This window comes from Sinocyclocheilus anshuiensis, unplaced genomic scaffold (assembly GCF_001515605.1).
Source record: "Sinocyclocheilus anshuiensis isolate Anshui unplaced genomic scaffold, SAMN03320099.WGS_v1.1 scaffold633, whole genome shotgun sequence".
Classification (NCBI taxonomy): Eukaryota; Metazoa; Chordata; class Actinopteri; order Cypriniformes; family Cyprinidae; genus Sinocyclocheilus; species Sinocyclocheilus anshuiensis.
In genome coordinates, this window is record NW_015539860.1 from 119,730 (window position 1) to 131,849 (window position 12,120).

The following is a 12,120-nucleotide window of genomic DNA, read 5'->3' on the forward strand; positions in this document are numbered from 1 at the left end:
GCTGGTTGGGGTGAACGGGAAGGGGTTGGAGATGGGTGGGGGGTTGGGGTCCAGGGTGAGGGGGAAGGGTCCGGATTTGGGGATGAGGAGGCATTGGTTGGGACTGCTGGGGCATGTGGTGAGAAGGAGGGAGGGTTTTAGGAAGAGGCACCAGCAGGTGGTTTGGAATGACGGCGGCATGGGAGTCTTGAGATTCCCCTTGTGCTGATAAAGTCCTGACAATAACCTCATGGGCCTCCAAGCACTGGAGACGGTTCAGTTCTACTGCCACATAGTCTGCCAGTGGATACATCACCTCAGCGATCTGAAACAGCATTAGTATTAGCATTAAGATGCCGTCACATTTACCGTTATTCAGTGAATTTTTTGCAGGCGAAATTCAGAAATTTCAATGGGAAACAATAGATAATGGATCTTTTTTTGCGACTACATGTGACCGCACCTTTAGAATCAATGTTCTCCTCATTAATCATCCAAATAACATAAACAACAAAAAGATCTTTAGTGTGAAAATCTTCCATCACCTAAAACCACCAGAAACATTGAATTCAAGTGTTTAGAATCACCCAACTCCACTAACAGAGGGCATCAGTATCACTTTTTGATAAAAATAGGTCTTGATGACTCTTTAGTCTTCATGCAGTCAAGAACTGTTCCGTCACATAAACATCACCACATATGACTGCTGATGCATGGGCATCCTTACCCTCTGACCCTTTGTGCACACTGCATAGCCAATGACATTTGCACCATTGGAGGTTCCCGTGGTTGTCATTGGAGGGGGCTTCCAACGGACTTGGAGGACCCCTGGGGCGTGTCCACACTGGACCTGGACTTCTTGAGGAGGTAGAGGGGGTCCTGGGGAGGGACAGATAACCACCGATTAGTTACACTAACACACCTGATATTCAATACATGATGTTTAGAAAGGATTGTTGTCCACTGGATTCATTTGCTTGAACTCATGAGGGCATACATTACTTCCAAGAGTCTGAGTATTTCAGCTAATTAATTAATCCAATTAGCCTCTCTAAACCCATTTCTGTTGCCTTTGACTATTTTAAGTGGAGTGTTGTGCTAATCAGAATAACAAAAATAGCCGTTTTCTGTCTTTTTTAATTCTTAATCTCAGAGGAGATTGTGTGTGCTGTTAGGGTCCGATGTGTGTGTCAGTCTTAGTGGGTAAAAACACTGATTTTCTGATTAATTTAGATCTGAACAATCCTGACATTGATTCTTATAATCCCAAAATAATCTTCAGTGGCTGTGGGAAAATCTCTTTGTTCAGCATTTCCTGTCACTGCATTCTGCTAAACTAACACAACTGTACAGTTTAGGCACTATTCTTAACTTTTACAATTAATATTTTTATAATGTACCAAGTACATTACTAACCCTTTATCAGTGTTACCAGCAATGTTGCTCCCCTGCTGCTGATTTTACCTTAGCTCTGAATGTGTTTTCACAGTCTGTACTGAATGTGATGCAATAAAAAGACTGTATACTGCGACTTCTTTTGAGTTACAGTCACAGGCTCTAAAAACAAGCATTCAGCGCAACTACTGCAGTCCAATTCATAAACAAGTTACTCTGTTATTTTATGTGAATCAGAAACATACAAAGCAGCAGTGTAGTTTGATTCACAAACAAACAACTATAATAAACTTGTTATTTTAAGTGAATCCAAAAAATACAGTGAACCGGTGTAGTTTGATTCACAAACATTTGACTATTACAAAATGGTTACTTTAAATGAATCAAACACATCAGCGCAACAGTGTAGTTTGAGTCGGTTCATTAAATGAATAATTTAAAATAAACAGCATTATCAGAGAGACACCTTATAAATGAAATATAGAGAAATGAATCAGAACTGAATCAAATTGGAGTCAAATCATTTAAAAATGGTGCGATATCTTAACAATTTTAGAGTTGAACTTCACCTGCAGCTTGGGTGCAGAACTCCACCCCAGCCTCTCTCTTCTCTCTCTGTTCCAGGGGCATGTGCCAGGGCACCTGGTGAGGTTTGGCCAACACTTTTACCTTGTACACTGTGGCGGCCTTCAGGTTCACAAAACGCAGTTTGTAAGAGCACGGCCTCACCACAGCATGCTCCACACCATCTAAGTACACAACATGGCCATAGTTACTATTACTGGGAAGCCACGAAAGTTCGGCGGAGTCACGTAAAATATCGTCCATGCGCAAGCCGGTGGGTGCCACCACAACATTGCGGCCCACCAGCAAGGTGCAGCGCAACTCATCGGAGAGCCCCCTGTCCGTCATGCTCTGTACTGACACGCGGTATGTGCAGGAAGCCAGGTCCAGCTTCTCGAGAAGCAGTTTGGTCCTGCTTCCAAATGGCACAGAGGAACGTACTTCCCCGTCCACTAAGATATTGTAGCCATTGATGTTGCCCCAGCCAAGGGGCACTAGAGGCGCTTCCCAGGCCACTATCACACTTCTTGCCAGCTGTTTGATCAGGTTGATCTTCCTGGGGTAAGGCACGATGTCGTCACCCAGCTCCTCTCCATCCAGTGCACCTGTCCCGTTGGTGCAGTGGCCGAGGGCGTCGCTCCTAAGGCTGTCCAGATGAGCACCTCCATCTATGGTCATCAGGCTAAGACAGCTCTGCTCCAGCCTGCCCTGCTCCTCTCCACCCTTGATAGATGACTTTTCCTTGTCCTGGACAAACTCCACAAAATTTGAGGGAACCAGGCCACGCTGGCCATCCAACAGCTCTCCTAAAACAAAGAGAAATAGAAAGATCTCATAAGCTGCAGCAGATCTCATTACATAAAATGTAATTGTGATGCATTTTGTAAGCATGTCATTTTAATACATGCTGCCAGGTGATGCTAACTGATTAAATTCACTGTTACATGTCTACGTCAATTATTTATGTCCATTAGCAAATAGGTTGTTTGGATTTTTTTAGATTTTGGGCAATTGCAGATCTGTTCTTTTTTTAATTTAGATTCTTAATTCTCTAATAATAATTACACCTCTCATATCATAACTCAATTACCTTCATAAAATCCATCATCGTCCATGTCCCCATATACGTACAAATACTTCCCTGCCACAAGAGGAAGCTCTGCTTCTGGATGCTCATTAGGTCCATCATAGGGATTATAACTGACCGAAAGACCAGACAGCGAGAGGAAAAGAAAAAGAAAGGAGTGAAATACAAACACACACACACACACACACACACACACACACACACACACACACATATATATATATATATATATATATATATATATAAATGCATTTAGTTAAATAAAAGTGGTGAGAAAAGTACCTGTATCGGACAGTGCCGAGGCGGACCTGGCCTGTGTATCTCGTCTTGGACCTCGGAGCAGGGCTCACCTCATTCTCCATCTATGGAGAGCGGAAATCAGCTGACACACTTGATCGTGATCTTTAAATTCCACACTGAACATCCTAACATGAATGTACTATGGCAGGGTTTGTGTGAGGGTCATTACATAACCTCCATTTATTTCCAGTCCTGCTCCCAATGTGCACAGTGCATGCATGTGTCCATGGATGATTTGTTTCATGTATGATTAAGTGCACAGAGCGGAGATGATCATTACCTATTTGCATTGATGTCAATCTCATAGACAGGGAAAATATAAGGCTGAAGTGTGTAATTTCTATGGTGGTGATAGCATCACCAAAGTGAACTGCAAAAGCAGTGACTGTTTTCAAACAGGTTTTGCCATTGGTCAAGAACTCATGCCATTAGTTGAGACAATTTTGCTGTGTCAAGCTGGCTGAGATGCTCAAACATCTTTTTTGATAGCAGCATTGAGTCATGGTGTTTACACAATGGGTTTAGCAAAATCAACATAGAAATGGTTTACAGTTGAGACAGTAGAAAATATTTTTACATCAAAACAATTACACACGTCACCTTTAATTATTAAATTAATTTTTTGACTCCATACTTCAGGCATCTATAAGGTCTCAGTGGAATAGTGGATTGAGTTATACATAAACAACTGACTTTCCTAAAGCATCAGACAATCTTCAACATCTGATATGAAGTAATTTATGGATCTAATCTATAGAGAGAGACCAGTTATGAAAGCATGAAATGAGCAAATTTCTTTTCTCCTGAGTAAAATACAGTCAGATAAACAGATACTGTTATCTGCTCGTGGCAACCAGTTAACTGAATGATCACATTGCAGCTGTGACGCATGACAAACCTCTGAGAGGGATGCTTGCATGGGGCTACTGGAGCGACTCTGGGTTTGGACGGTGGGTTTGACCGACAGCTCCTCTGGCTTGTCTCTCTTGTGTTGCTGTACTATGGGCAGTTCTGAGACCAGTGGAGATCCGTCAGATCTCTCATCACCTGCAAGCATGAGTTATAATGGAAATCAATGGCTTTGATCACTGAACAATAGGATGGATCTGAACAAATGGATCTAAATAAGGCTGTGGAAAAAATAACATTAGGCAGATGAGAAGGCAATTAAATGAAACAGATTTATTTAATATCAAAGGAATCAAAGTGATGTGTTAAAACGGATATTTTACTTATTTACACATGCATTACTTATAATTATAAAAATATGAACACATATCTGTAATTGAAAAAATTACATATTTGTAATTTAAAAAAATGCAAATAAAATACACAGATCTCAGCATACACAACATGTTTAACTAGAGGCGAATGGTTGCTGGGGTTGGAAGTATCAAATCTTTTAATCATTCGATAATTTCATCATTTAAAAAAATCAATAATAAATATTCACCTCCCAAAAGTTTTTCTAATAATAATAATAATAATAATAATGATTATTAGTAGTAGTATTATTCTTTTAGTATTTAAGAATAGAATGTAGAATGCAATAATTCAAAAGCCAATGGAAAAATCCTATTGAGTTTTTGTAGAGGGAACCAGGGTGATTCTAACTTCTATGCTGACGTACAAAAAAATGCATAATTTTTGCAGCTCTCTATTTACTGAAAAAATATTATGCATTCTGAATGTTCCCCCATACCAAAAGCCCTATCATTTTACCATGGTACACTGTATGAGATAAACGCAATGTGCTGCATGAAAAAAAAACAAAAAAATTATTTAAATTAGATGCATTTAAAGGAAGGTCAGAAATTCTAGAAAGGTGTTATCAAAACTGCTCACAACATTCTGAAATGTCTGTGGTTCATGTGGGAGAAAATACACCTCCAACTGTTTGAAAAATGCTTCACTCACTTTTTTCAGCCTCGCGCTGCAGGCTGTTGTAACTGTTTTTCTCCTGTGAGTCAGTGTTCAGTGTCTCCTCCGCGTCTGACCCCAGGTGATATCTCTCCAGCTCTTTCGACAAAATATTGCACTGCTCACTCTGTGTCCGGCATTTCTGCTCTAAGTCATGAACCTTGACCTTTGAGAGTCAGGGTAAGGAATATACAAGAAAGAAATACACAAATGAGGAAATCAAATCACTTATATCATACATAGGAATAAACACACAGAAGAAATAGACTGAGCTGTAGCAGTAGTTCTCAAATGGTTTTGCTTTAGGAACCAACAATATGCAAAATTGTTAACGTGACATGGCTGAAAAGAAAAACTGACAATTTTGTAAATGCATACAAAACAGTAGTTTGATTTACCAGCCTAACATACTGAACAAACACTGGGCAAAATATTGTATTATTAGCAAAATCCCTGCTATTAGACATATGACCCATCACTGAATACATTTGCGAACAAAATGCTGTAACGTTTGATTGGATGCACAGCCTGTGACAATAACAACTCGTTATGGCAATTGTTTTTTTCCCCTTTTAGAAGCCTATTTATTCTGATATCCTAAGGGGCCATTCACACGACACATTTTTGTGTTTGAAAGCATGAGACGCAGGGCAGTGGAATGAAAAAAAGGCCAGAGTCACATTTTTCAAAATTTAACCTGTTTTTAGGGATGTGCTAGACTAATCAACTAAACGATACTGCTGCTGCTAGTCGACACTGGAAATACTAGTCCTTTACATTAAATCTTTTTTTAACATTGTTTTATTGTATATCTGGCATGAAAAAAATAATTTAATTTAAACTTAGACCTTGCATGTGTTACTTGCAGCGGGCTCAGAGAAATGTCCAGTCAGAAGACAAGATGAAGGCATATTTTGACTTTGAAAGCAGGAAGGTTGTTTGTAAACTTTTTCATGTGAAACTGGCATATAACAAATAGGCTTGCTTATAGCTTTATTATTCTGGTGGTTATGAGTGAAAATAGCCTACTGATAAGAAATGAAACCGGGTTTAAGGGGAAACATTATAAATCAAACTTGCTTGACAACAACAGATCCACATCCTAATGAATACAATACTCTTAAATAATGCATAGTTGCCAGTACACATTAGGTTTTTTTCCAATTTTGCTGTCTGTCATGTATACACATACTTTTTTTGCACGAGAAGCATATTCAAACCCAAACATGCAAGTGGTGGCCATGGTATTTATATTGGTTAACGTTTAAGAAAGTCTGTTTATAATAGGCTATTGAGTTTGAATTCAATTTTCCTATTGATTTAGTAGATTTTAACAACTATGTCTATATTGTTTAATGCTGATTAAGTTTAATTTACAATGATCATAATGCAAGTAAAGCACATTGCATATATAAGTACACTGCATATATTTTTCAGCAACATTCAGTATGAGATTTGACTGTTTAAAGATTAAGTAGGCTTATCAAATGGATTGCATATACAACATTTTCAAAATACAAAATCTCTTTTTAAACAATAATGAAATTAGCTGTGGCACACATCCCTAGTTTTAACTTGAGAACCTTGTTTTTAGAACAGCATGCATGAGACGCTGCAAAAAAAATGGCAAAGGCATTAAAGGTTTAAATAACCTCTGTGTGTGTGTGCGTGTGTGTGTGTGTGTGTGTGTGTGTATGTGTGTGTGTGTGCGAGTGAGAGAGTGTTTAAGTGTATTATATAACCAGACCTTAATACTGATACAGTCACATAATTTCACCAGGTCCTAGTTTTACCCCAACAACAAAAGACCTGATGCAACAGCCTGTCACAGTCTCAGGGAAACTTCATTTTGTTTGTTAAACTATTAACTCTTTTGCAGCAACAATTTACAGCCACACAGATGAGTGTAGCAGCAGAGATACTCAAAGGACACACAATAATGCAATAATTTTAAAGGTATGGGTCACCCAAAAATAAGAATTCTGTCATTATTTATTCATCCCTCATGCTGTTCATACTGGAATGTAATCAGTTAATAATTACTTAAATTTCAGTCTGTTCTTCACACAAATCCTTGACTATAGTCTCAAAAATTCAAATGCACAGCACAAGTCACAATGACCACTTTTATGATGCTTTTGTAATGTTTTTGTGTCCTATTTGAAGCTGGAAAGCCTCAATTTACTCACATGGAAGAAAATATGAGTAAATTCATCAATATTTTTCCTTTTTTGTTCAATGGAAGAAAATCAAATGGGTTTGGAATGAGAACGATGACAAAAATGTTTATTTCTGGGTGAATTATTCTTTTAAAAGAGTCATGGTCCATGTTGTTTTTTATGCCTCGCATGAGAAAAAAAACTGATATGGAAGGAAAAAAATCTCAGGATAAGTAAGTGTGTGTACCTGCATTTTGTCCATATGGCTCTGTTTAAACACAAAAGGGAAAATATATATGTATATAAATCAGAATAACAAGGGTCTGAGATTAAAAATATCACAAAACAAACAAAATACTCAACTATGGAAAAAAGGATAAACTGAACAGCTTGAAACAAAATCACAAGGTGTAAAAAAACAATATTAAAGATGGAAAAAGGCAAAAATTATGAAGGTCATAAAAATGAGGATACTCTGGAAAGATGCCCCATAGGGGACATAAGTTCTCCTCGAAAGTCAAGTAGATAGTATTTGACAAGCAGAAGCTTCTCAGAGTGGACTGACTGTCAGACATGGAGGTCTTTTATCAAACACATGAGGGATCCAGACAGGTTGCACCGGTCCCTTGTAGGTTTATCAGATAATTTGGTAGACAGGTCCTTTTTGCACGAAAGGTAGACTCTGCTGACCAAGCCAGGAGTGTAGATTAGGCTTGTCAGAGCAGGATGCCATAGGACAGAAGGAAAGCAAAAAGATTATATTTTACCTCTAGCAGATGCACCACTTCTTCGCGTTCTTTTTCAGCTTCAGCCTGAACCTGAAAATAAGAGATAGCATATTTAATTTAGCTGTACAAATGCAATTCCATTTACTCAAAAACCGACAGACCCAAATCTCAGAAAGTAATTGCAACGTCAGTAGGACATCATAATTTCACATTGATTCGAAAAGGTTTGCCACGATTTGGTTGGCAAAGCTACTTCATCTAATTTCAGACAGATTTATTGATCCCAGAGGGGAAATTCAGTATCTGAAGGGCAAAACTGTGAGTCACAGTTCACAGCAGTTACTCATAAGTAGGGGTGTAACCATTCTCTGTCGAACCATACTGTTCTCCACCCGCGGTTCGGCACGCACTTGCGCGACAACGCAACTCTAATTTGGTTTGTTAAAAATAACAACAGTTAAAATAGACAGAGTTCGGTTATGTATGTTTCTGTCGATGGATACGCATTCTGGCTTCCCAATACATTACAACAACAGCAATGAACAAAAAAAAATAATAAATAAAAAATAAGTAGACAAACCATTTACTCTTTGTAAACTGTTCAATGCGAGTGCCATTTGCTCGAATATGATCAGTGTACTGGATCCGTGCATTGTCTTAAAAAATTTTATGTTAATCAAACAAAAGACAAGGAAATCACTCACTGCTCTTGATTGAATAGCTTTTATAACTTTAATAAGGATTAATCTTTAATATGTACAGTCAAATATGCAATTTTATTTTACATTTGAGTACTTTATTCAATTTCTGTACCTGAAAACATCTCCAGGTTACGTATGTAACCATGGTTCCCTGAAGGGAACGAGACGCTGCGTCGAAATGCTATGGGAACGCCTCCAGCTTGACCACGCTCTGAATCACATGTGTAATCAGTCCAATGGATGGGCAAGATGTCACGGGCGGGGTGACGTAGCGACCAGGAAGCATAAAAGCACGTGCGGTGAAACTGGCGTCAGCTTCTAGGAGTGAAGCAAGCGCTGGCAGGGATGCTGGAAGTATGGCCCTGAGACGCAGCATCTCGTTCCCTTCGGGGAACCATGGTTACATGCGTAACCTGGAGACATTCCCCTTCAGGAACTCGAGCTGCGTCGAAACACTACGGGAACGAGAATGCAAATCCCTGCCTAGTGAGAGCACAACTGAGGCGAGAGAAAAGGGAGCCAGGAATGGCTAAAGTAGGCGGGGCCCGCCGTCCCGAAGTTCCCCGGGCCTCGGTCCCTGCCTTGACAGGATGTCTGCCCCCACATATATAAAAGACCACTGCTGTGTTGTCGGTGCGCACCAAAACACAGCGATCTCTTAGGCCTAGGAGGAAGTGTTTCAAAGCTAGAAACACGGCCAGCATATCCAGTCAACTTATCCACTTGGGATGGCGGCCGCTCCACAGGCCGCGGGCCGAGCGGCCACTCATGACTGCTCCCAAACGGTGAAAGATGCATCCGTCGCTAGCATATGCGGCGACCAGGAGCTCCCAGCACCAGGCCCTGAGATAAGAACCAACGTTTCCTTCACATGTCTAAGGCACGTAGGCACGACCGCGTGACCTTGAGCATGCGAAGCGGGTTTCCCCTTGAGGAGAACCCCTTGGTCTTAAGCCACCACTGTAGGGGTCTCATGTACAGCAGGCCAAAAGTAACCACGTTGGACGCGGCTGCCATCAGACCCAGCAGTCTGGAACTGCTTGACAGTGAGTGACCGGCCTTCTCTCACTCTCGCGACGAGGATCGACTCGATCCGAGCAGGAGACATACGTGCCTACATCGTGGTCGAATCCCACACCACGCCCAGATAAGTGGTTCTCTGTACTGGAGAAAGCACACTTTCCTTGGCGTTAAGTCTTAACCCCAGCTCTTTCGTGTGAGCGAGAACAACATCTCGATGTCGAACTGCCATCCACTCTGAGTGAGCTAATATCAACCACTCGTCGATGTGGTTGAGTCGTGAAAGTGTGGGGTGAGAGTGCAAGGCCAAAGAAAGAACTCTGTGTTTGTAAGCTTTTGCCCCCAAAAGCAAACCTCAGGAACTTCCTGTGATGAGGAAGGATGGAGACACGTGCATCTTTTAGATCGATCGTGCCAAACCAGTCCAGACTTCAGTCGCCTGACTGAGCGGTTCAAATGACGCAGATCTAAAATAGGACGCCACCCTCGATCCTTCCTCGGAATGGTGAAGTACCGACTGTAGAACCCAGACTCTGCAACATGAGGAGGGACCACCTCGATGGCCTCCATCCTCAAAAGAGTAACTACTTCTGTTCCATGACCAGAGCCTGCTCGGGACCCACCATAGTGGGGATGACCCCGTTTAACCTGAGGTGGAGGAGAACTGGATTTTATAGCCTCACTCTACAGAAGCTCTCGCCGGAGACCGCTGCGCCCTGGAACACCGGCAGGGTTGGCAGACTGATCTCCTGAGGGCACTGAGGAGAGACGGGCACCGTGTAATGCGGTGTAGAGCCATAGCATCAGGACCCTCATAGCTGAAGTCTTCTCTAAAAATTACGGTCCTCAGACCCGCGTCATCTGCTAGGAAGACTCAACTGATAGAACCAGAGCCTGCTCAGGGCAGGACCAAAGGAGGCACGCTTGGCAGGGGCTCCCACACCGCCAGGTGACATACTAAGGGAACCAGTCTCACGAGACTGGCCTCTGGTGCACTTAGAGCGGCTAGCTCGGTGCCCTGAAGCAGTGAACAGGCAGGGGACGGCCGTACTAGCTGCTCTAGAGACCTCCGTGGAGGTCGCGAGCTTCTTAGCACCGTTACGTTTCTGGGTGGTAACTGAGAGAAGCGCTTGCCGGAGACCGCAGCGCCCTGGAACACCGGCAGGGTTGGCAGACCGATCACCTGAGGGCACTGAGGAGAGACGGGCACCATGTAATGCGGTGTGAACCTCTCTTCCCCAGAGGGGCTTGCCCTCCGAGGTCCTGAGCCACAGTAAACACGTGCTCTTACTCGAGAAATTTTTATCCCAAGAGTCCCTTTATATCTGTATATATATAACTCTTTTCTTTTTCCTCATAGTCAGACAAATACTTCATTTTATTCCTCAGAATCAAATGCAATCAAACAACCAGACGAGTAAACATGGTCTGGCGTGATAAGATTCATTTCGAAAATGATATATCTAACTTCTCATAGTCAGATAAATACTTAAAATGCAATCAAACAACCAGACGAGGAAACACGGTCTGGTGTGGTAAGATTCACATCAAAAACTAAAATGATGTAATACACGCGTTGCCCTGGCAGCGCGCGAGCCACTTGGTCACACAAACAATATCAATCTCCTCGGAGAAAATAGCCGCAGCAGCGAACTCTCACTCAGAGAGGGAAGAAACCGCAGCTCGGGCTTCCAAGCCTCGAGAGCGAGAGCTGGATCTAGGGAGTGCATGCGGAGAAAGGGAGAGCCGTTCGATCTCAATCGCCACCATGCCTCAGCAGCAGTGGGACCGTAACCGCAAGATCACAGGCACGGACATACTCTTCGGAGCGTGCCCGGCATGAGCGGAGTGTTTAACAGCGGGTAAAGCACAATCAGCCCCCTCTCTTTTTGCCGAGAGCTGACTGCGCGAGCTCCGCTCCCCAGTAAATGCTGCTCATAATAGTATAGACATAATGCTTGTGTCCACAGTAAAGCTAGTCATTATAATATTAGGCATAATATGCTTGTGTAACTGATGCTTGTTCAACTGGCAAACTCATCGACGCCCTCATCAACCTCCTCGGAGGAAGACAGGCAAAGCGTCGAGCCCTCTCACCGGGGGTAAAGAACCGCAGCACGGGCTTCCGAACCTCGAGAGCGGGCGCTGGATCTGGTAGGTGAGGAAGAAGATAGGGACTCGCCCGTCTACATTCCCTCCACCGGATCCATATGCGAACCCCACGAGCACAGCCGCCGCTCCGCCTCGGCGAAAGCGGGGCCGGCGCC

At 42.3% G+C, this 12,120-nt stretch overlaps 1 protein-coding gene across 1 annotated transcript in view; it reads right to left on the minus strand.

The window, feature by feature from the left end:
- The window catches only part of LOC107684911 (RIMS-binding protein 2-like), a 27,031-nt gene that overhangs the window by 8,367 nt on the left and 6,544 nt on the right, over positions 1–12,120 (minus strand). The window contains exons 3-11 of the mRNA XM_016481293.1: positions 8,172–8,222; positions 7,652–7,672; positions 5,243–5,411; positions 4,224–4,372; positions 3,308–3,387; positions 3,029–3,138; positions 1,944–2,744; positions 707–858; positions 17–304 (exon numbers count right to left, since the gene is read on the minus strand). Of these exons, the coding sequence (XP_016336779.1) occupies positions 17–304; positions 707–858; positions 1,944–2,744; positions 3,029–3,138; positions 3,308–3,387; positions 4,224–4,372; positions 5,243–5,411; positions 7,652–7,672; positions 8,172–8,222 (1,821 nt within the window). The remainder of the gene's footprint in view (positions 1–16; positions 305–706; positions 859–1,943; positions 2,745–3,028; positions 3,139–3,307; positions 3,388–4,223; positions 4,373–5,242; positions 5,412–7,651; positions 7,673–8,171; positions 8,223–12,120) is intronic.